Source organism: Typopeltis vanoorti, chromosome 14 (assembly GCF_054136105.1).
Source record: "Typopeltis vanoorti isolate ZY-2024b chromosome 14, IOZ_Tvanoo_1.0, whole genome shotgun sequence".
Lineage (NCBI taxonomy): Eukaryota > Metazoa > Arthropoda > Arachnida > Uropygi > Thelyphonidae > Typopeltis > Typopeltis vanoorti.
The window spans coordinates 87,929,533-87,955,369 of record NC_143562.1 but is presented as its reverse complement, the minus strand read 5'-3'; the positions used below and the strand labels follow the sequence as shown (position 1 = coordinate 87,955,369).

At 36.1% G+C, this 25,837-nt stretch overlaps 1 protein-coding gene across 2 annotated transcripts in view; it reads left to right on the top strand.

Moving 5' to 3' along the window:
* Positions 1-25,837, top strand: part of LOC150099735 (HAUS augmin-like complex subunit 1) — a 140,790-nt gene that overhangs the window by 56,882 nt on the left and 58,071 nt on the right. For both annotated transcript variants that reach the window (XM_090404240.1, XM_090404239.1), the window contains exon 4: positions 10,831-10,965. In XM_090404240.1, the coding sequence (XP_090260366.1) occupies positions 10,831-10,965 (135 nt within the window). The remainder of the gene's footprint in view (positions 1-10,830; positions 10,966-25,837) is intronic.

The following is a 25,837-nucleotide window of genomic DNA, read 5'->3' as shown; positions in this document are numbered from 1 at the left end:
ATGAAACCAATCCAGAAAAGTCTTCCCTTATCTTCTGTGACTGTTCAAATAGAAGGATTTCCAGAGCTAATGAGTAAACTTATTCTGCAGTTCAATTTCTTTGAAAATTTCTTTTGGCACTAGCTACCAGTGTATTACTTGAAAAAGTTTTTTTTTTTTTTTTTTTTTTTTTGTCAGAAGTCAAATATTTATGAAGAAACTAGGCATATGCTACTTCAAAAATGCTGAAAACTTGATTTACTTACATCATAATTTATCTTGAATTCATTTTGATTATTAAATCCATAATTATTCTTGATATTTCACATTTTAAAATAAGTTCCATGCAATTTAAAATAAGTATATTTTTTTCTGTATTGTTTTTTAAATAAAATGTTCTCTTTGAAATAATAGTTTTATAAATATCAAAATAAAGGATATTAGGTACCCATCTACACTTAATGGACAAAACATTAGAGATAGGGGCGATGGGAAGTTGACACTGGCATCCCCCACACAGAGTGAAGCATATCCAAACTGAATGCAGATGGTAAATAGGCAGACATCGGGCTTACCAACAGTGTATTGCAATCAACGAACATAGGTAAATGTGATCTTAGTGACTCTGATCGTGGATGCGTTATCAGCGCAAGTCAGATGGGTCATTCTGTTGCCCAAGTGGTAAGAACTCTGGGGTTCTCGAAGGCAACTGTATCAAGGGTCTGCTATGAGTATACCATCAGCAGACATGCCAGCACCAAGTGAGTAAGTCACAGCTGACCACATGGCATTGATGAAATTGCTCATAAAGACCAATTGCAGGGCAAGGGTGGCACAAATCGTATCCAGTTTCAATATCGGAGGTCCAAGCAGCATCAGTGAGTGAATAGTATGCCATACCCTGCATATCATGGGCTATGGGAGCCAATGCCCTAATCATGTATCAGTGGTGACAGCTCGTCATCAGGCATTGCGCCTTACCTGGTGTTGGAACCATCAAAACTGGACATCTACAGAGTGGACCAGACGTGTGGTACCGAACTGATGGGAGGGTGCAAGTGTAGCCTCAACAGCATGAGGTCACGGTCCCATTGTGCCAAGTTGGCTCTATTCAAGGAAGTGGTGTCTTTGTGATGATTTGAGGGAGCCTTCTCATGTGACATTAGGTCCCTTAGTGTGTCTGGAGAGGTTATTAAACACTGCGATCTACCAGAATTTGCTGGCTGATCATCTACACACTTTTATAGCTTTATCCTGCATCTGATGGTCTATTTCAGTAGGACAATGCGGCACCCCCACCAGACTACACCCACCTAGGCATGGCTTGAGGAATACTCATCTGAGTTTGGGACCATCCAGTGACCCTCGAGATCCCCATTTTTAAATCGATTTTATGTCAGTTTATTGTCATTTATTTCCACGATAAAATTTTTCTAGGGGTGTAGATTATTTGTACTAGAAAAACAGGTAAGTAAGTTGTCTTCCTTATGGGAGCCACTGATTGTGTGTAAATTTCAGGTTGAAATATTTGGCAATTAAAGTTTATTATTTTATTTCTTGTTGTAATCTAGTCTTCCAGTTATAGTGTTAAAATTATGTATATTTCACTATCCTGCTTTGCCTTTGTCTTTACTATACTTGTCTTTCGTTCTTATGGTCGGCTGTCTTAACTTCTGACTGCTGCAATATATATACTTATGCTATGTCTTATCTCTCGTGCTCTGTAGTCTAGAAAATTTGTTTATCAACTGTGCCCAGCTAGGCTATATATTGAGAATGAGAGTATAAGACGTTATTCAAAGACAATACAGGTATCTGAAATCGTATTCACATTCTCTGCTTTACTTATTTTATCCTTTAGTCAGTCATGGCAATTAAACAAAAATCGTACATATTACTCGTGCACAGGTTAGAATTTTTTTGGAGGTAGTGCATTGACACGCTACAGTTCAGTATGTTGTTTACAAACCATTTATTAAAACTCAAAGAATATTTACAGTATACACACTAGATGGATACAAATTCCTTATTTTTCTAAACCTTAATTCTGAATTATCATAGGACCTAAACTTAACATTATACAATTGTGACACAGACTAGTCAAGCCTAAATTACTATTTACCTATACAAAGTCTCATTGACACATTACATACAATAGGTTCATGCATTCGTTACACGTATTTTCATAAATACAGTTACAGGTTTCCTTTTCACAAACAATCCTTGAATCAAATGTTCCACAGGAATCTTCATATCTTTTCTTTAACTCAGTGTTGCCCTTTTCCTTTCTAACGTCTTGACATGATGTCTCTCTTGTAATAGTGATCCGCGTAGAGGATAGCCAAAGCTTCTCTTTCTTTTCCCGACCACAAACAACTGAGATCTTCAATTAAGAGAATGTCTTGAGAACTGTGAAGATGAACCAGTGAAGCTTCTCTTTCTTTTCCTGACCAAGGATGGTGGCGATCACAGGCAAGATTAAGCATTGAGAATCTGGGACAATTTTGCTTACTGACTAGGTATCTTATATAGGCCTAGGTTTCCTTTGTTTTCATATTCGTGCGCTTTTCGAACTTGTCATGTGCTTACCTCCATGCGTGTTGATGTCATCTTTGTGTGCTTTTTCGAATTCTTTGTTCTTGGCACTTGCTGACTGTTTGATGCGATGACATCATTCTTTGCAAGTCTCTGTAACTTTTCTCTAGTGGTGATCCTCTTTGTTCTTTACTAATCTTACCGTAAATTTGCTGACTCATGTGCCACATTATATTAACAAAAGAAATTCCTTTTTGCTGAACACAATAACTTACAAGGAATAATATTTATTATTATTATTATTATTATTACGTAACACCTCCAGGGAGTCCAAAGACTTGTCGAGGGAGGGCACCAATCCACCAACCGCAACTACCTTTATCCTCTACATCAACGCCATCTACTGCTGACCGCCACCACTAGTATTTTTACAGGCAATCACAAATATTCATGGCCATAGCAGGATTCGAACCTGCAGTCTTTTCATTGAACATTTCACTTTTTTTTTTCTTTTTTTTTTTTGTATATTTCCTGAATTAAAACCATTGTAAAACCAAACATGATAATAAACTTTACGAGGGACCTCCATGGGAAGCTCTCTCTCTATCTACTGCCTGCTCTTGCAGATATTTATCTAGAACACTTAGACTCCTTTTCTCTTCCATATAGCCTTGACTTTCTTTAAAGGCCATAAGGACACTTTACCAGTCTTTCTAGAAAAAAATAATATACAACCTTGGATAAATTTTTACCATGAAAATAGAAAAGAACAATAAACTGGCATTCTTAAATATTTTAAACTCTTGCTGTCCTTCAGTTGTCATATGATAAGTTATGGAATTATCATCAGAGATTTTACAATAGCACAAGCATTTCTTAAGCATTGATTATTATTCCTTCATGGGGAAGAGCTGACTAAAGACTGGAAAATTAGGCAAACTCTCTGTCCAACAAGCAAGCTTCAAGCTCAGATTTATTTTTAAATGCTGTGATTCCAAGATAATTCCTAATTTTGTGAAATTCAAAGAAGCTATCAAATCTCCTAGCATTCAGGTTGTTTATTTCTCCTCAAGCATATCTCTGGTGCTTAATCAACTTCAAACACTTAAAACTATATTTAGACCTTCGACTATTAAATATACTTTTAACTATTTCCAAGTGCTCCCTTCATCATTCATTTAATAAACACAAATTATGACTAGATCACAAATTTAACAACCTGTTCTCTAAACATGACGTTATTTTTTAGCAGACAGAAAAATAGTCAACATTTCAGGCCATCCACTAACTCAGAATGAAGTTCTTGTTCTATCAAAAGGACATGATTTTGCTATAGTTCTCAAAAAAAAATACCATATTTGGATTTCCTCCACAACATCGAATGCAATTTATCCAGTCTTTCTAGTGATGATGATGATGCCAACAAACTTTGTCTAGTAATCACCATTGTACTAGCCAAATTTCCATGTTCTAGCATTTCTTCAGTAGTAGAAATTAAAGCCTTGCAATCACTGAGACACAATAGCCATCTCACCATTACCAAACTGGACAAAGGGAAAATTACTGTTGTCATGGATTCCTTTCAGTATAAAAGAAAAATATCTTTCCTACTATGTGACAGATCTGCCTATCAGGAAATTGACCGCAACTCCATGAATAGCCAAATAAAAAAATTTAACTCGCTGCTTCATGAAATGACTAGTCTTAATGGAGATACCATAGATAAACTAAAGACTACTTTGCTCTACCCTCTTTGCTTTTATGGTCTAAGTTCTATAAAGAAGGTATGCCTCTCTGCCCCCAGTCATGGACTGCACTGATTCCTACTTATCACATAGCAGGTTTTTATCCCAATTATTAAACTTCCAAATTGGTAACTTGTGCTCCTTCATAAGAAATTTCAGATTTTCTAGTAAAAGTGGGAATCTATCCCTTCGACCAACAGATTTCATGGCTAGTTTTAACATTGAATCCTTATTCACCAATTTGCCTCTTGAAAATTCCTTCTATTTGCTTGAACAAGTCTTTCCTCCAAATATAGTCGAATTATTTGACTTTGTAATCCATTCCAGTTATTTCATATGCCAAAATAAACTTTACAAGGGACCTCCATCTCTATCTACTGCCTGCTCTTGCAGATATTTATCTGGAACACTTAAACTCTTTTTCTCTTCCATATAGCCTTGACTTTCTGTAAAGGCCATAAGGACACTTTATCAGCCTTTCTAGAAAAAATAATATACAACCCTGGATAAATTTTTACCATGAAAATAGAAAAGAACAATAAACTGGCATTCTTAGATATTTTAAAATCTTGCTGTCCTTCAGTTGAACTAAGTATCTCTGTATCACAAACCTTCTTTCATTGGTTGCTACATACAACAGCAATCTGCAACCATCCTTCCTGAAAACTTGGAATCAATCATAAAAACTCTGCTGCATTCGGCTCATACTATTTGCTTCAACTCACAAGATCTCAAGCAAGAACTTTTCAACATACAACATATTATACAACTGTGAATGGCTTCTCAACACAGACTTTATATGTGTTTGATTCTTACAAATCTCCCTCCCTCCCTTCAACAACTCTGAAACAGTATAGAGAATACCAGTTCCTTATATTTCCGAACCAATTTCAAGGATCCTTAAGAAACATAACCTAGTGCTTATATTTATTCCGTTCAGCAAACTTTCCTCATGGTTTCCCTCTTCTAAAGGTAAACTATCTCCTCTTTCTCTTCCTGGTATCTACCAAGTTCCCTGTGATTGCCACCTTTCCTATTTCAGATAAAATGCGTAAAAATGATTACAGGAGCATCAATCCTACATCATTAATAAGAAATCAGGGAAATCTGGTCTAGAACATGCTTACTTCTTAAATGTTGCTTCAAGTTCAAACATTTATTTAAGGATAGTGCTGAAACCTTGATTTGTTGTCCTAATCTGAATTACAGCAACTTCCTCTTCTATCAAATATCTGCAAAAGCCTCATTCTTGTTAGACATCCATAATTTTTTTTTTTTAATATATAGATATCAAATATTATGCTTACACATAATTGCATTTTTCCTTTTTATACAATCATGTGGTCATACAACTTTAACTAATCCATTGTTATTGTTTTATCTTGTACTACTACCCTTCCTGCCACTGATGATCTGTAAATTTCAAGTTGAAATAATTGAAAGTTAAAGTTTATTTTATTTCCTTGTGTGAAAATGTAATCTATCTAGTCTTGGGTTTGTTTCTAGGTTTTTATTTGCACCACTCTAGATACAAGAACAGTATTCTGTGATTGAATGGATTTGTTGGAATTTGACAGAGATGACTCGATATATCAGACATTTGATATATAAGAATTCTCTTTCAGTTTCTTGTCAAATGAAATCAATATCATGTCAAAATGCTTTGACATGATTGAATCAACAACCTACCTCGTTCAACTTGTAGATGGCGAGATGCTTTTTCTGATGTCTTATTCTTAATTTCCAGCATATTTTCATCTGTTATAGTGGTTGCACTTTGAATTTTGCAAATCATTCAAATATTTGCTTTTTTTATAGCAACTTTGCACATGAGTTCATGGTTTTTATAACAATCCTTCACATTACCAGTCTCAGGACCTGTAATGTGCAGGTAGCAAATAATAAGCCACCATAACAAACTGTTCTTGTGGTCCATATACTTGTGTGATATATTGAAAGTTGACTGTATTTAATATACCATAGGTGAGTTGCTGTTTTACCCTGTTTGAAACAGAATATGAGGCATAGCAATGTTATTTTAAAATTCACCATCTTTTGTAAAACAATTTAGATATGTGCTATATACTGCCTTATTTGGATAATTATTTCTGTTTAATGTATGCTGGAGTATTAAGCTTGGTACAAGAACTCAACAGACTGCCATAAACCACAGCCTTACTGGAGAAAATTTTTACTGTGCTTTCACAGTACATTTAATCTATGTTAACTTCTAATTATATTTAATTAGAAGTTAACATAGATTAAATTCTTGTTTTTATCTTAAAGGATAAAGAAAAGAATATTATTATTACATAACACCTCCAGGGAGTCCAAGGATTCATCGAGGGAGGGTACTATTCTACAACTCTCTGTCTTCACCAATCCACCACCAACAACTACCTTCATCATCTACACCAACATGCTATGTACCGCCTACCACTAGTATTTTCACAGCCAATCAAACATCAAACAGCCCACAGCTGGATTTGAATCCGCAACCTTTTGGCTGGAGAGCGGATACACTAACCATTCGGCCAACCAGGCCAGCAATATAATTATAATTACTTGTCAAGTATAATATGTGATCAGAAAGTTTATTGAAAATAATTTGTTTAATCCTACTTGACAAGAAATTAGGTTCTTATCTTTATCCTTTACCTAAGTATGAGCAAACAAGCATATGCATGATTTGATGCTAAGACATCTTGCCCACAGTTTGAGGATTTATCTGCAAACCTGTGCTTGAATGGAGCAGACTTGCAAGCTGACATGCCATGGTGCATCAGTTATGTTTTGCTTTTATAACCAAAAATCTCTTCATGCTTCATGGTAGAGTAAGGGCAACCTCTTAGCAAACACCTGGAACACATTCTATTGGTTTGAAATGCTGCCCATTGCTTGGATACATTGCAATGTGACATTCCAAACTCTGGCGACATCAGTAATTTTGCAGCCTTCTTCAAGTTTTCCAATAATTCTTCCCCATGTGAAATCATCTAGATAATGTTTTTGAGACATTACAAGACATCCAAGTTTGCAGTTTTATTCCTTCACAAAATGTGATTACTTCAAACACAATTTGCTTAGCACAGCATTTTGCCTTTTATCCTGTTGAGTGCTACTATGTGACTTGTTTTGCATGAGATTTGAAAATTTGAATGTATACCCACTTTCTGTTCAAAATCATCCATCCATTCATCTTCAAGGCCCACCTTTCCTAATTGGGTTCTGGGGGGGGGGGGGGGCAGAGGCCAAAAGAGGGACTTCCAATGGTCACAATCCTCCACCACCAAGCTCGGTGTTCTGGTGGGACTCCCAGATGTGTCCATCCAAGGTTTTGGATATAGTCTATTCAGCGAGTCCTTTGCCTCCCACCCTCTGGCTTGGCAAAGAGGGCCTGCAGGGGAAGCCTCCTCTTGTGGCATTCTGACCATGTGCCTGTACCATTGTAACTGTGATCTCTCAACACAGAGAAGCAGCAGCTGAGAGTATTGAGGATTTCCCAAATTGCAGAGCTTCTGAGGCAGGTGTCGAGTCTTGTCATCCCCACAACCCCTCAAAGGATCCTCATTTCAGCCACTTGGATTCTTTTGGTCATTACCCAGCTCTCATGACTATAGGTGAAGACGGGGACATAGACTGTATTGAAGACAGCCAGCCAGTTTTGCCTTCTGACTTAACTCCCACTTCAATACTACTGAACGGCCAAGCTCCTGCAATATTGCGCTTGCTGATCCAATTCGAGTATCTAGCTCTACTTCCCACTTTCCATCACTCGTGAATATGGACCTAAGGTATTTAAACTTCTCCACCTGCCTCAGTGGGACTCCACTCACATGTAGAGTGTACTGGGATGGTTGTCTTGAGACCACAAATGTTTCTGTTTTGGCCACACTGATCTTATCCCGGCTTCTGCACAAACAACTACAAACCTATCGAGGGTCCGCTGGAGGTCATCTGTTGCAGAGCTAAGCAGAACTAGGTCATCTGCAAAAGCAGATGTCCAATGCCACATCTTCCAATTCTGATACACTCACTGCCTCAGCTGCGCCTATCAATCCAGTCCATAAATATTATGAAAAGGAGGGTTGACAGACACACCCTTTGAGGAAACTAACGGAAACTGTGAAAGATTCAGACTTTGTGCTGTTTACCCTGACAAAACTCCGGGCATTCATACAGGGACTTGATGGCATCTAATAGTTGGCCATTCTCTCCATACTCCTGTACTACTTGCCAAAACTTATCCCGAGGAACCCGGTCATATGCCTTTTCCAAGTCCACAAAACACGTGTAGACATTCTTGGCATATTCCCAAAATTTCTCAAAGACTTGCCTTAAAGTGAAGATTTGGTCAATTGTGCTTCTATCAGGATGAAAGCCACATTGTTCTTCTTGGAACTTTGACTCAACTATGCTCCTGCACAGTCTTTCCAAGCACCTAGCATATACTTTCCCAGGCAGGCTGAGCAGAGAGGTGCCATGATAGTTGCTGCAATCTCTCTGGTCTCCCTTCTTGAAGACTGGTATTATTATGCCTGTCTGCCACTGCTTTGGTGCTCCCCCCAGATATCCAAGCAGCCTGACAGCCAGAGAACATGGGCTCGATTTAAGGCTTTTAGCATTTCGGGCCGAATATCATCATTACCAGCAGCCCTGCCCAATTTTAGCAATTTTATTGCTAAATGGACCTCTTCTACTGTGAGACTAGTCATTGCCACGATCTGCACTTCTTGGATGTCCACAGCTGCTGGGCCACCTGGGTTAAGAAGGCTCTCAAAGTATTCCCTCCATCTGTGGAGGATACCCTTCTTGGTTGTTAAAAGTGCACCATCAGAGGCCTTAATTGCCCTTGCTGTGCACGATTTCCTCCCTCGAAGCTGGCAGATGGTCTGCCAAAATACCTTGTTTGCATTTGCATAGGATGAGTCTAATCTTTCTCTAAAAGATTCCCAAGCCCTCTGCTTTGCTGTCTTTACTGCCCCATCAGCAGCTTTTAGCGCCTCAGTGTACCAGAAATGCATCTCAGGTGACCTGACCCTTTGCCCGGACAGCTTTTTTTGGACCTCTTGATTCCACCAAGGTGTCCTTTTCTCACTGCCCGTCGCCATGCTGAGCTGCTTTTTGCCACACCATGAGAGTGCAGAGGCAGTGACAGCTGTTTTGAACAGTTCCCATTCCTCTTCAACATCTGCAGTATGTCTGGGAATCTCTTTGAACCCAGAGGAGATGTTATCTGTAAATTTCTTCCTCACAGCCTCATTTCATGTGGTATAGCTGCTTAGGTCTACCAGCAGTGATGGTAGCATTTGGTTTCTGTAGCTGTAGAGTGCAGACAACAAGGTGGTGGTTGGTTGACAGTTCTGCCCCTCTCCTCACACGAACATCCAGTACTGAGGAAAATAGGTCTGCTGAGACTATAAAGAAGTCAATCAGAGACCCTTTGTCCAAGTGTATCCCTATACTAGGTATACTTATGGACTTCTCGGTGCTGGAAGAAGGTATTCATTATGGACAAGTTGTCTGTACAGCAGAAATCCAATAATTTCAACCCATTCGCATTAAGGTCAACATCTCTGTACCTCCCAATCACACCCCTCCATATCTGGTCATCTGTTCCAACATGTGTATTGAAGTTACCCATTAGCAGGACTGGTTCCATGTTTGGCACGTGGAACCAGTCCAAAGCAGCATCCACTTCCTCTAAGAAGGCAGAGTATTCTGACTCCGGATTAGGTGCATAGGCTTGCACCACAGTCAAGTTGTGGTTTTTCATCTGGAGCCTTAACACACATACCTGTCTTTCCAATAGGTTCCACTCAGCAACACGGTCTGACAGCCAGGGGCTTGTGAGTTTCCCCACACCCACCTAAGTAGACATTGTCAGCCTTACACCAGAGCAGTAGAGCTTCCACCCCTCATCCAGGTCGACAGCTTTAGAGTCTCTCCTCTCGGTCGAAGAAAGCCTGACTAAATCTAGTTGGTAGCGCTTGGCTTCCTCGACCAGTTCCTTTTCCTTCCCTGTCAGACAAAAGATGTTCCAGTTGCCTAAAGCCATAGTCTGGTGTCGTTGTTGTTGCCATTCCATCCTTTTGCAGAACCATTTCTTTGCGCTGCCCCTAAACACCTCCCCAAACAGGTAGCGGGCCCATTGATGGAGTTTCCTCTACCAGAGTGCCGAGGAATGGTGTCTAAGGGAGACTGTAACATATTTTTCGAGTGGGTCCCTCTGCCTAAAACCCAAATGCGTCCCTTGGTAACCCGTGCGACGGATGATGCGGTATGATCATTATATGATGACCTGACCATATCACAGTGTTTAGTAGTGTCCTATTAGCACAACCAAAATCATCAGCTATACAAATTGCCACAAGCTGATTCATTTGAATTTGTGGTTGTAATCTTCAGAAATAGTGTTCATCCTTAGGTTTTGGACACCAGTATAATAATGATAATTGTTGCCAGTTATTATACTAAATTGTATATTATTATATACATTATTATAGTCATTATACTGAAACCTATAACAGAAATTAAATATAGTAAAAATGTCTTAATTTTTCCTTTTTAGTTTTCTTCTAGGATTACACACCTTATTTCAAAAGAAAATGGAAATTGAGGAAAATCATTCATCAGAACAAAAATCATTTGTAAATTTATTGACCAAGACAAAAAATATTTTACAGAAGGTTCAGCAGTTTAAAAAGTTTGTTATTTCTTTATTAAATATTCATAATTTTAATTCTGAAAGTGTATTTCATTTTAAGAATATTAGTTTAGAATTCAGTAAACTTGAATTGTGATGAATTTTCAATATAAATACATTTTATATGGAATTTTTTGGATTGCAGTTATGGATAACACCACCTTTTTGAAATATCCTAGAATTACCCGAATTATAATTTCACTTACAAATTGTTGACCAGTATAATTATACATACACAAATTTAACTTCATCGTGGCATTGTTTCAAACTCTGAACTACTACAGAATTTCTACACTCCTGCTTGCAAGATTTCAAAATGTTGACAGTTCTCTTATGGAGGCTTGCTGATGACTCAGGTGATCAAAAATTAGTGATAAGTTGTAAATAGGCTCCTCTGGATCTGAAACGTTTGCTAAAGTTAAAGTGAATGGCTTGGTTTTAAGATTGTCAGTGCATCTGGGTAACGTTTTGAGGAAAATCTTTCAATCATTGAAGAGAAATCAGAGTAGTCTGATTTATTTATAGTGATCCAGGAATACTATTTTTTAATATTGAGAAACTCTCTAGCAAGTAGGGATGGATTGAAGCAGGGTTTGACTGAAGTACCAAATATTTGGTTTGAAATTTAGTCAAAGCATATTAAATTAGATTTTATAAACAAATGTTTTCAAAATAATAATAATGATAATAATACTCATTAAAAATGATAAATTTTAACGAGTGTGTATTTTTTGTTCAAAGCTTTGTTTATAAAATTTAATTATGCTTCACTGGCCTGACAGTGTTTTGAATTGCTAGTTTTCATCAGAGATCAGGCAAAAACCTTAAAATAACAAAAAAAAACCTCATTCAATACCAAAGCAATTTGGTTTCAGAAAATTGTGAACAACAGTCATTCTTAAGAGCAAGAGCCTAAATGTATTAATTTTAACATTGTAAAAACAGATAAATTCATATTTCGTGCACTACTTATGAAACTTAAGTTTAAATACTGCAAGCTAAGGCAATTCTGATGCTGAGAATTGCATTCTCATAAGCTCTCTTTATTTGAATCTCTCCAAGTTTCTATATATATATATGTATATTCAGCTATGAAATAAGCATTTATCTTTAATGTCATCTATTTCTGTTTATTTTTCCATTTCCAAAATGAAGATTTTTAGGATCTTTGATAAAAAGGAAAAATAGAATTTTGCTTTCCATAAATGTAATAACTGTCAAATTCCTTAAGCACGGAACCTAGATCAGGGGTGTCAAACTGGTGGCCTGTAGGCTGCATGCAGCCCACAAAGCAATTTCTTGTGGCCTGCAACGGTTCAAGGAAAGAATTAAAAAAAAAAAAAAGAGTGGTTGCTTTTTATAATAATAAAACAGAAATATCTGTTTAAACATTCAGTTTATTCGTTTTCATACAACATTTATAGTTACAATATGGATGCAACAACCTGCTATAATATAATTGCAATAGTAAAAATTTATATTGCAATTTCAATGTTGGATCTGATTCTAATCAATTGTAAACTATATTAATGCTTTCATTGTTAATTTATAGCACACTGCAGATAGCATGCTGAAAAAATTGAATTCTATTGGCTAGCAGCTGTTCACGTGACGTACAGCATACATGTCGTGACATGCAGCATATGTGCTTATGTGAATCTAGGCTATGAGTATATACTTGCCTGCTACAGTCAATCAGCAATCTCTGAAGCACAAATAGTGCCAAACATTATAAAACAACAACCTAGCAACATAATCTAGCTGTGAGAGAATTCCTTTTTTATTATTTTTTATTTGCGTGTTTTTATGTAAACATTTTTATCATCATCATCAAATTCCTGCCATATACCCTCAAGGGGTGTACAGGATATGATAGTACTACATAAAAAATTTTCATCATTACTAACTTCCTGTCTACAATTTTCCTCCAGATCAGTCTGTTACTTGTCAAGACTCCAATATTATCAGATCTTATATTTCTGTCATCTAAGGCACTTTGTGCCGTATCAATTCACCTATATCTTGGTCTTCTACTGGATCATTTTCCTGCCAACCTGCAAGTGAACACTTGTTTTGCTCGCCCATTTGGCGAGGAAAGATTTAAATGACCATACCACCTGAGATTAGCTCTGTTAATGCATTCCTGGATGCTGACAATGTCAAGTTCTTTCCTAATATCCTCGTTTTTAATATGATATCGCCATTGATGTCAGATGTTCACGCCTCTAATCTTTCTCAGGATTCTCATATCTGTGGTCTCTAGTCTTTGGTCAAGTGTTTTACTTCTGACCTAGCTCTCAGATCCATAAGTTAAAACTGATTTGAACACTGTCGTGTATACAGCCAATTTAGTGTTCCAACTAATTTTTCTCTTATTCCATATGAATTTATTCAGTTGACTTCCTACTATACCAGCTTTATTGATTCTGTTGTCTATTTCCATATTTAATTTACCATTTCACTAAAAATCGTGCCTAAGTAGGTGAAATGTTTTACTTGTTCCACAGGTTCTCTGTTCACTGCCTATTTTCATTGTCTTTGTCTTTTTATTGCTGACCTTCATACCTTATCTATTACAACAGTTATTCAGTTTAGTCAAGGAATCTTGCAGACGACTCGTAGCGGATTTATTGATAAGTATAATATCGTCCGCATAAAGCAAAGAGCTGACATTAACATATAGATAATGAATAACAGAGGGGATAATGTACATCCTTGTCTCACAGCCGATTTAACATTAAATCACATTCCTGTACTTCCATCAATTTTAACTGCTGACTTACAACTAAAATAAACGAAGTATTGCTTGATATAATGCCCCATTGCCACCATATAACTGTAGCGTATTGAATAACTTCTCTCTTGGCACCTTATCATATGCCTTTTCCAGATCTATGAAACTCAAATAGAGATCTTTGTTATATTCCCATGATTTCTCCACTATTTGTTGTAAAGTGAAGGTCTGATCGCGACAGCCTCTATTTGGCCGGAATCCAGCTTGTTCTTCACCAAGCTTTTCTTCCACAATTCTTCTCAATCATTTCTCAAGTATACTTGCATATATCTTACCAGGAACACTCAGTAGAAAAATACCTCTGTAATTCTCAAATTCGGTTTTATTTCCCTTTTTATATATGGGTGCTATAAGAGCTCTACTCCAATCATCAGGAATTCGTCCCTCTGTCCAGGTTTAATGAACTATGCAGTGTAAAACTTTTATACCACCATACTTCACCATTTCTCAGGTATCATCTACTCCTGCTGCCTTTCCACATTTCAATGTTGAGTGTTTTTTACCACTGTGCTATCACTGCTTGTTTCATTTAGCAATTTCTCGAAGTAATTATTCCATACTTCAAGGATATCTTTTTTCTCCCGTTTTCGTGTCACCTTTATCATCTCTAACTCCTTTTACAGTACTCTTTCTTCCATTTCCAAGCTTCTTCAACAACCTCCAAAATATTTTGCCACCTTCTTGATATTTATTTTCTATGTTCTTGCCAAAGTCCTCCCATGACTTTTGTTTATCTAGTTTTACACAGTGTTTAGCTTTCTTACATTAGTCTCTGTATTCTCTAAGAGCATAAGCTGACTTATTTGCCTGGAACTTTTGATATGCTTTTTTCTTTTCCTTCACTGCCTCTTTAACCTCTGTGTCCACCATAGAGTTGTGATTTTTCTATCCTTGCAGGCAACCTCACCACATGCCTCTCTGGCTGAATCAATCGAGGTTTTCTTCGAGGCTTGCCACTGAATCTCCAAGGTTTGGTTGCAGTTCTCAAACTCGTTCATTTTTTTCTTCAATAATCTTTATGTATTTTAGTCTACAGTTCACATCTGAGAGCTGCTCAACTTTAATTTGCTTTAAAACTTTCTTACATGTTATTCTTTTCAATATGAAATTCTATTTTATCCTGCTCAAGACTAAATAGTGATCACTTCCAATTTCAAATTCTCTGTACACTCTAATGTCCTGCACAAGGGAGAAAACATCACTATCAACAATAACATAGTCAACGAGACTTTTCTTATTTCCTGCCTCTTCTCTCCATGTTAATTTGTGCACATTTTTATGTTGAAACATGGTGTTAGTAATAACCAGTCCATGTCCTGATAGTAGAACCTTCTGTGGGCCCATAGGCACAGATAAGTCTCATTGTCCAGTTCCCCATTCTCATATATGCCCACATCACTCTACTTGAGACTGCCTGCCATTCAAGAAGATGAGCCTCATATTTAGTGTTGAATACAATGGCTATTCAACACTAAACTTACTCCTTCTTTTCCTTGATTGTCATTGCCTGAATATAACATTTTGTATTTTATTGCTCAGAAGATTTCACCAATTTTTGTCTTTTTTGTTTCAGTCACCCCTATTATGTTGATCTGGTATTTATCTAATTCCTCAGCTAGCTCCATTTCTTTGCCATTCAGGCTTCTTATGTTGATAGTACCGATCTTTAACTCTGGTGATGTTGATCTGGGGTGTTTTTTTCAGATTTGTTCCAGTAGCTGACTTTTTGCTGTTCACCCTGGTTCCCTGGTGAAAACAGCGGAGACCTTGTTTAACTTGGCGACACTCCAGCTGGCATGAAATTTTGTCATGTTGTACCATCATTTTGTAATTTGGTTTAAGCCAATAAGAATTGCAATTTGGTCGGCTAAATCCCAAATTGCCAGCCCATCCTCATTCGTTCAGTATCCAGGTATATACCCAACAGAGGTCAGAGGTCTCCTCTCAGTTATACAGCTTTGACCCTTAAGCACCCCGTAAACATTTTTTTTTATGAACATTTTATTAATAATATGTTTATTCACCCAGGCAATGTTGCTTTCTAAGAACAACAAGAAAAAGAAAAATTGCTGATGAGAGAAGAACATTTCAAGAAAAATGGGAACTGAATTACTTCTGCACCAACAAAATTGTGTATATTATTTGTAACGAAACAATTGGTGTTATCAAAGAATATAATAAAAGACACTACGATAAAAATTTACAAAGAACGTTATTCACGCTTTGAGGGTAAACTGAGAGAAGAAAAATTAAAAAGTATGGTTGCTTTTTATAAGTATAAAGAATTCACTTCAAAGTCAACAAGTATTGTGAAAAACAATGAATCAGCAGTGAGAGCTAGTTATGAAATAAGTTATTTATTGGCAAAACATTCCAAACCTTTTAGTGATGGTTCCTTGGTTAATGAGTGTATGATAAAAGCAGCCGAAAACATATGTCCAAAAAATGTGCAAATATTTTGCAATATTTCTTTGTCCAGAAATACTGTGATCAGAAGAATAACCAAATTGGCAGATAATCTGTGTGACCAGTTGCAAGAAATATCCACAAATGTACAGTGCTTTTCAAATGCACTTGACAAAAGTTTCAATATTCACAACGTGGCTCAAATTTCTCTGTTTCTTTGGGTTTGCGAAGACAATATGAATATTACTGAAGAGTTTTTGAAATTTTTCAGAAATACATTTTTGAAAAATTCCAACAGGCTTGTAGCTGTGACAGCCAATGGTGCTCTAGCAATGACAGGCAAAAATAAAGGTTTTGTACCAAGACTTGCAGCAAAGTTAAAGGAAATGTATTCAGCAGGTCCCATGCTCCAAAGTATTGGAAATGAGCACATACTCAAGCCTGTAACAAATACTGTGAACTTCATCTGATCCAGAGGCCTCAATCACCGCTAGTTTGCACAATTTCTTAAAGACTTGGAGAGTGAATTTGAAGGGCTACCTTATTACACAGAGATTCACTGGTTATCTTGTCATAAGGTTCTGAAAAGCTTTTTTTTTTCTTTTAGAGAAAATCAAATTGTTCCCACAATTTGATTTTCTCTAAATGAAAAATCATGATGTTGCATTTCTTAATGATCAGACATGGGTACAAGATCTAGCATTCTTAGTTGATATTATAGCACATTTGAATGATTTAAATGGTAGACTTCAGGGGGAAAGATCAGTTAATAACACACATGTATGATGCACTGGCAAGTTTTAGATGTAAATTGGTTTTGTTTCAAAATCATTTAAGAAAGAATATTCTAAATTACTTTCCTATGTGTGAACAGTTGAACAATAAGAATCAAAGTTTTACCTTTTCTCAATATTGTCCCAAACTAGAAAAGATTAAAGAAGAATTTGATAGGCGATTTAAAGATTTTAAGGAGCAAGAAGGTTTTTCGGTTTTTACATGTCCTTTTTCCTTTAATTTCGAAAAATCTATTTGTATTCAAATGGAACTTACTGATTTTCACAATGATTCCATTCTAAAAGAGAAATACCAAGAAGTCAGAGTTCCAAAAATATACACTTATTTAGGTCAAAATATCCAGAAATAAAAAATTTTTCAGCAAATATTCTGTTATTTTTGAAGCACCTATTTATGCGAACAATTATTCTCACGTATGAAAGGTAACAAAACAGCCCACTGATTGACTAATGGACATCAATCTTTCTGCCATAATGAATTTCATAACAATAAACGTTATCAAGTGTTGGTAAAAAAATAAAATACTACAATTAAATTGCTTAAAATTACTGTAATTATATTATGCAACTATATATATTTTAACCCCAAAATATTATCTTTCTCCAAAATATTTTCATTAACATTTAAAAAATTTCCCAAAATATAGACTTCTCCCCCCCCCCTTAAAAAAAAAAAAAGATATATATATATATATATATAGAGAGAGAGAGAGAGAGAGAGAAGTATTTTATTTCAACACAAACAAAAAATTTCAAAGTAACAGGAGGATCTGGAAATTTTTGTGATGGTTATTAATGAGACTTTATACATTCTATATAATTGTATAAAGTGTGCATATAAAGTATATGCACATTTCCTGACAGATAAATTAATATCTTGAAATAACGTCTTCTTTTCTGGGCATATTTGTTCAATTATAGATAATAAATATCGCTTACTAAATTCTGAATCTGTATAATGCCTTCCTTCTTTCGCAGCCAGTTCCGCTACGACATAACTAGTACAAACAATTGATTCATTATGAATACTCTGCTTCTTAAATATGTTTTGCTGAGCAGTCAAAGAAGCTTGTAATTTATTAATTTAATTTTTTGTAAATTCGCAGTTCAAATCCCTGTATTGGCATTCATGTTCATTCTTGTAAAGACATCTGATATTATATTCTTTCACAACAGCAACATTTTTATGAAAAATAAGACAAAGCAGCTTACCCCCATTTTCAACAAAGAAGTACTTGCTGTTCCATTCTTCATTAAACCTTCTTCTTTCATCTGCAATTTTATGTTTTCTTGAACCCGTTTTTGAAATTATTTTTAACAAATATATATCCTCTGAAAATAATAGTTGATGTTATTGAATTATATTAAAAGACGGACCAGGGAACGCAATTGCAAAAGTGCACCAAAATCTCGGTTGTTGTCGGATGAAGTCGCCTTTGTTATCCCCACTCATGATGACTCACACGATTGACTTGCGCCAAGTTGCATGGGGATATCATGAAGTATAGGTATCAAATTATTTTTAATTTATTATTCATAATATAAAGTGTATTATTTAAATAATTCAGCATACGGGCCACATGCTATGTAAGTATGGTCAACCTTTTATGGGCTGCCGGTTGCTGACCCCTTAATTTTCCAATTTATTTATACTCATCCTTTCACTTCCCTTTGATTCTAATTAGTGCAGGTTTTTGAGTCAAAAATATTTTTTGCGGCCCACTTGAGATGCTCTTTTTTGGCAAATGGTTCACAGTCCAATTGAGTTTGACACACCTGACCTAGATGATTCAGTTGGAAATAAGTGAGACATTATAATGGAGGATATTATGGATCCTTAGATATTTTATAACAAAATATAGAAAAAATAACTTGAAACTTTTGAAAATTTACCAGAGTTCTCATAAGCTTTATAATAATATTTTAAAAGTAAGAAAATTTTACCTAGACGATGTCTTCATCATTTGGAAAGATACAGAAAATGCCTTACATGAGTTCCTCCAAAAAAAAATGCTTTCCACCAAAAAATTAAGTTCACATTAGAGTCGGACAATAACAATCATTACCTTTTTTGGACATACTAATAAAAAAACAACAGAATGGATAAAACTTTAAATCTACTCACCATTATGTACGAAAACTTAGCATTATACATTTGCTTAAAAATAGAGCAACAAATATCATGACAGAAGAAAAAGATCTGCTTGATGAGCTCTCACTCATATCTAAAACTCTAGTCAAAAATGGTTACCCAAAAAATATTATTCAAAGGATTCTCAATAGAAACAGCCCATAGCGACAGCCTCAAGTTACTCAGTATACATCATCATACCTTATGCTGGCTCGGTTTCAACGAAAATAGCAAAAATTATGACGTCTTTCAACATCAGGGTTGCTTTCAAACCTATTTTAACTACAAGACACATGTTAAGATCTCCTAAGGACAGCATCGCCTTCTACAAGTATGCAGGTGTATATAACATCCCATGTTCCCATAGACTGAATTATATAGGCCAAACATCACGAAGCCTAGAAATCTGAAAAAAAAGAACATATAGGAGATGTCAACAACAACAGAACAGACACCTCAGGATTAGCCCATCATTTCTAGATTTTGAACCACTCCATCGATTGGGACAACAGCTCCATGCTGTACATTGAAGATTTCAGATGTAGAAACTTTAAAGAAGCTTCAGTGGTACTCCGGACAGGAGACAATCTCAACAGAAATCAAGGCATGATATTAAAAGACATTTGGAAAAGCTTAATAAATTTACTGTTTAGCAGAACTCAATTTCGCGAAAAACTATAAAACGCGATCTACAAACAATGACTAAGTATCCATGCTCCATGCTCTTAATGTCTCTCGTCTTTTCTCAATTTTAATTAATTTTATTGTCGTTACTGCAGTCTTTTTTTTAGCATTTAATGTAAGTGAGGTGAAGTCCTGAAGAAGCCAGGCAGACTTAAGCTGGCAAAACTTGTAGAAGATTGTATACATATATTTATAAAGAATCATGGTCCAATAATAAATCAAAAAAAAAGTCTTATACTTAAAATTTTTCGACATTTCTTGCTTAACTTTATTTCCATATTTTGTTGTAAAATATAGATGAATCTGTAATAGTGTCCATTGCAGTATCTATGTAAGACATATATACTGCTTGGAAAGAAGTCAGCAGACGCCCCCCCCCCCCCCCATGGGCAAGGTGCATTATTATTATTATTACGTGACGCCTCCAGGTAGTCCAAAGACTTATCGAGGGAGGACACCTACTCCACAGCTCTTCGTCTCACCACGGAATCCACCAACTACAATGAACCGCAACTACCTTCATCGTCTACACCAACACTAGTATTTTCACAGACAATCACGAACATCCATGCCCACGGTGGGATTTGTACCCGCAGCCTTTTTTTGCTGGAGAGTGGATATGCTAACCACTCAGCTAATCATGCCATGCAAAGAGTCAGGTGTTTTTAGCCAGCATAAATTGTGGAAGAACATGATGCTCCCAAGTCAGTGCAACTGTGTCCAGCTGAAATGGACATAGTTGCACTGAGTTGTGGATATCACAACCCCTCTTTCAAACTGATTGAGTTTGAAAGAGGGGTTGTGATAGGATACCATGTTGCAGGCCTATCTGTTTCAGCAAATTGTTAACAAATTGGGCTATCCCAGATCAACAATCAGTGATACCATACTGAGATGGTGGAAGCATAGGGAGTAAACTGCAAATGCCACCTGCAGTGGATGACCCACCATACTAACCAAATATGACTGTAGGGAGCTACAAACATTGTGTCTAAATAGTTGAAATGTTTTACATGTTCTATTGATTCAACATTCAGGATGCAGTTGATAATTTCAGTGTTCCTCCCCATGTTGGTAGTCTGTATTTTTACTGCTAATTTTCATACCAGAATTTTAACAGCAATTGTTTAATTTATTCCTCTGTTTAATCCTCTAATTTTTCTTAGAACTTTCATATCTTTGGTGTGTAGTCTTTAATCAACTATTTCTTTTTATTCATATTGTATTCTATAATGTTTCTTTCTTATTCTATATAAATATGTCTTGAAGACATGTACTGGATTTATTTAGAAGTATAACATCTGCATAAAGTAAAGAGCTGAGATTAAAATATAATTTTGATATCAGGTTTAATACTGCTTCATAATATGATCTAAATAAATAATGAATAACAGTAGAAAGTGTGCACCCTTGTCTAACACTTTATTTTACATCAGACCATCTTTCTGCACCTTCTTGAATTCTAACTGCTGACTTACAACTCAGATATGTACTAAGTTTTGTCTGATATAATGTCCCATTTACCTCATATAATTGTATCATTTTGAATAGTATTTCTTGTACCATTATCATGTATGTTTTGTAGATCTACAAAAAAAACTTAGCGACCCTTGTTATATTCCCATGATTTATGAAAATCTAATACTTACAATTGCTATTTGACCTGAACTCAGTATGTTCTGAGTTCCTCTTCCATAATTTTTCTTAGCCTATTAAGTATGCTTACATAAATTTTACCCGAAATCTTATGTAGTTCTTTTGGAATGCTTGATATGTCTTAGGCTTTGTTTTGGAGGAAACATAAGGATCGAGAATTCGATCAAGGTGATCTGATTGTGATAAATATCACACTTGCACAGTTGGTGAGTGATCATGTAGTTTTCATTTGCAATGAATAGGCATCTGGGAGTATCATGGGGGAAAAGAATTTATTCAGAATTATAAGACAGGCAATTATTAATAATTAGAATTCACTCTGGTACCAGATCAACATAATAGATGTTATTGAAATGAAGAAGATGATGATAAAATCAGGGGAGATTTTTAAGCAGCAAATAGAAGATGTTATATTTGGGCAATAATGATCAAAGAAAAGATAGCTATAGTATTCAACATTAAATATGAGAATAATCTTGAATGTCAGGCAATATCAAGTACTGTGATGTCAGTGAATATCAGAATTTGTAATTGGACAATGAGACTTATTTGTGCCTATGGTCCCACATAAAGGTTTTACTATGGATGAAATGGAGAAATTTTTTGAATAATTAGAGAAGATAGCTGACACAAAGAAAAGGAGAAGTTGGTCCTTGTTGGAGAACTAAACAGCAGATTAGGAAATGATTACTAGGTATATAGAAATATTTGGGGAAAATTTGGAGAAAAGAGCAAAGCTAATAATGATGGTAAGTGCCTGCTGGATTTTTGTTCAGGACATGAACTAGTCATCACTAGCACTGTATTCCAATATAAAGATGTGCATTAATGTACATGGAGAGAAGTTAAAGGAATAATAAGAGTCTTATTGTGGAGAGTAGTATCTTCACACCTGTTCAAGAACACTAGACTATACAGAGAATTCTAAATAGAAAGTGATAACAATTTAGTTTTGAGCTGAATAAAATTGAATATCATATTATTGAAAAGAAAAATACATAAAGTTTTAAAAAGAATCAAAGTTCAGCTGCTGTCAGAAGTGAACTGTAGACTGAAATACACGAATATTATTAAAAAAAAAAAAAAAAAAATTGAGAGAGTGAAAACGCAAAGCAAACCTCAGTGATTCTATAATGGACCCTGAAGAAAACATTGATTAATTTTACCAGAGAAGCATATGGTGAAGTCTGCAAAAATAAAATGAAGAGAAAAAAAAAAAATTAGAACTCCATTTTGACTGAGGAAGTTAAAGAGGCAGTCAAGGATAAGAAGATGACAAGTAAGTTAGCTTGTGCTCTGAGAGAATACAGGAAAGAATGTTAGAAAGTAAAGTATTTGGTAAAACTAGCCCAACAGAAGCCATGCAAAGACTTTGGTAAGAACATAGAATATAAATATCAGGAAGGTGGTAAGATATTCTGAAGGCTATTGAAAAAGCTTTGAAAATGGAGGAAGGAGTACTGTAAAAGGAATCAGGGATAGTAAAGGTGACATGAAAACTGAAGAAAAAGATATTCATTTCAAGAGTAATTACTTTGAACAATTCCTAAATGAAACAATCAGTGATAGGACAATGGAATTCATTAGGAAAGAAAGAATATCAGTACTTGAAGTAGGGGAAAAAAAACAAGTATGGAAAAGCAATTGGAGTAAATGACTAGAAATGGTCAAATATGAGGATATAAAAGTTTTACAGTGTCTACTGCATAATTCAGAAGGCCTAGTCAGAGAATCAAATTCCAAATGATTGGAGTGGAGCTTTCACGGTACTTATCTATCTGAATAAATTATTAATCTGAGATTACTGAGTGTATATATATATATAAGATTTATTCAAGCATACTTGAGAAAGGGCTAAGAAATAAAGCTCATTCTCCAAGGAAAACTTAAAGAACAAGCAAGCTGGGTTCAGGTCAATCAGAGGTGTCAGGATCCAATTTTCACTTTAAAATAAACAGCTGAGAAATCATGGGAATATAAGAAAGAAGTATTCGTATCTAAGATTTGTTGATTTGGATAAGGCATAATAAGGTTAGGTACACTTTGTCTTCAATTTTTATATTAAAAAAAAAAAAATTAAATGTTGAGGTAGAAAAAGCCATCAAAAATCAAAAAAGGTGGAATGGCTGCTAGTATAGCTGATATTCAACCAGAAATTCTCATATAAGGATAACACATTTTATAATGGCTGCACTGTGCATAATTTATGATTCTCGTGGAAAGGCTTAGATGTTTTAACAAATTAAAACCATATAACTCCATACCCCCCCCCCCCCCCCCCGCATTTATGGACTCCCAAAAATTCACAAGGAAAATGTGCCATTACGTCCCATAGTGGATGGCATTGATTCCCCCACATACAAACCAGCTAAACATTTGGCCAAAGCTCTCTCACACTATACTGGCAACACACCTTCATACATAAAAAAAAACTCACCCCACTTCAAAGCCAGCATAGAAAACCTTACACTCAAACACACTGACATAATGGTCAGTTTTGATGTCTCCTCCCTATTCACGAATGTCCCACTCAAAGAATCTTTAGAGCTAATCCAAGCTAAATTTCTCCCGATATCTCAGCCCTATTTCAGTTCACAATAAACTCAGGCTATTTTGTTTGGCAAGGAAAATTCTACAAACAAATAGAGGGGACAGCCATGGGTTCTCCACTCTCCCCACCCTTGGCCAACTTTTATATGGAGACTTTTGAAAAGAAAGCCTTACACTCTGCCCACAAAAACCAACCGTTTGGCTTCGCTATGTAGATGATGTATTCACTATTTGGCCACATGGCTCCAATGCACTCCTCTCCTTCTTAACCCACCTAAACAACCAACACCCCAGAATCAAATTCACCCTGGAAGAAGAAAAAAAACAACTGCATTCCTTTCTTAGACACACTAGTCACATGCCAGCCTGATGGAACCTTAGTTTTCTCAATATATAGAAAACCCACCCATACAGGCAGATACATTCACCAACAATCTCACCACCCCTCCTCACAACAATATGGAGTCATTAAAACACTACACAACAGGGCTAAACTTATCTGCTCGAATGACAATGCCCTAACCACATTCTCAACACTTTCTCAGCCAATGGCTATCCCCCCCAAAAATCCAAAAAATATTGAAACCAGTAAACCACAACCCCCTCACAACAAGGATTACTCTAAATCCATCACCATACCCTATATCCGAGGCACCTCGGAAAAAATCACAAAAATCCTAAAAAAACATAACTTAACTTCTTGTTACAGACCATATAAAAAATTGGCATCCCTTATCCGCTCTACTAAAGACCCCCCCCCCCTAGACATACCTGGTGTATACCAGGTCCCTTGCAGTTGTAAGCTGTCCTACTTTGGTCAAACAGGCAGGACAGCAAATATCAGAATTTCAGAACACAAGGACTACATCCGGTTTCACCAATACAGCCACTCGGGTCTTGCTGACCATGCTCTGGATACCTGCCATAGAATACAGTGGAAGAAAGCCAGGATAATACACTGTAGCAAATACAGATATGAAAGGCTTTTCATGGAATCAGCTTCAGCCCTAAGAAACGATTCAAACCTCAACAAATTTGGCTGCATGAGACTTCCTCAAATTTGGGAAACCTACATCAGAAGACCTTCAGCCCAATCGCCCAAGAATACCAACATTGCCCGCTAGAGGGCACCATCAGGACTTTAGGAGAAATAATGAGCTTCCTACTTCTTCCTCACTTACTGTTTGTTGTGCCTGCGTGCATGTGTCTTGTACTTAAGTTCTTGAGAATGGCAACGTGACGTTGCCGAAATATAGAAATATATTAAAATTTAATTTTAATGTATATCCTAGTACGTTGTAATTTCCTTAAATTATATAGTGAAAATGTGCATAATTTAGAAGGTTGAATTTCAGATGATTGGAGTAGATCTTTCATTTTTTTCTCCAGTGTTGTTTGCGTATTTAAGTCTAAAAAAAAATTAAAGAATTTCAAAACAAGAACCAAACCTTGGGGATTCAATGACAAATCCTGAAGAAAGCGTTGATTAATTCAGCCAGAGAGGCATGGGGTGAGGTTGTCCGTAAGAATAAAAAAATCAGAACTTCATGGTGGACTTAGGAAGTTAAAGAGGCAGTCAACGAAAAGAAGAAAGCATATGGAAAGTTCCTGGTAAGTAAGTCAGGTAGATGATAGAAAAATCCCAACAGAAAATGCACTCAGGAATATATATCTATACCTGAAGTAGACAAAGTCATCAAAAATGTGAAATATGGAAAGGCAGCTGGAGTAGATAACGTTTGGCCAGAAATGCTCAAATATGGAGGTATATAAAAAGTTTTACAGTGTTGCGTTGCATAATTCAGAAGGCGTGGTCAGATGGTTGAATTCCAGATGATTGGAGCAGATACCCATCTA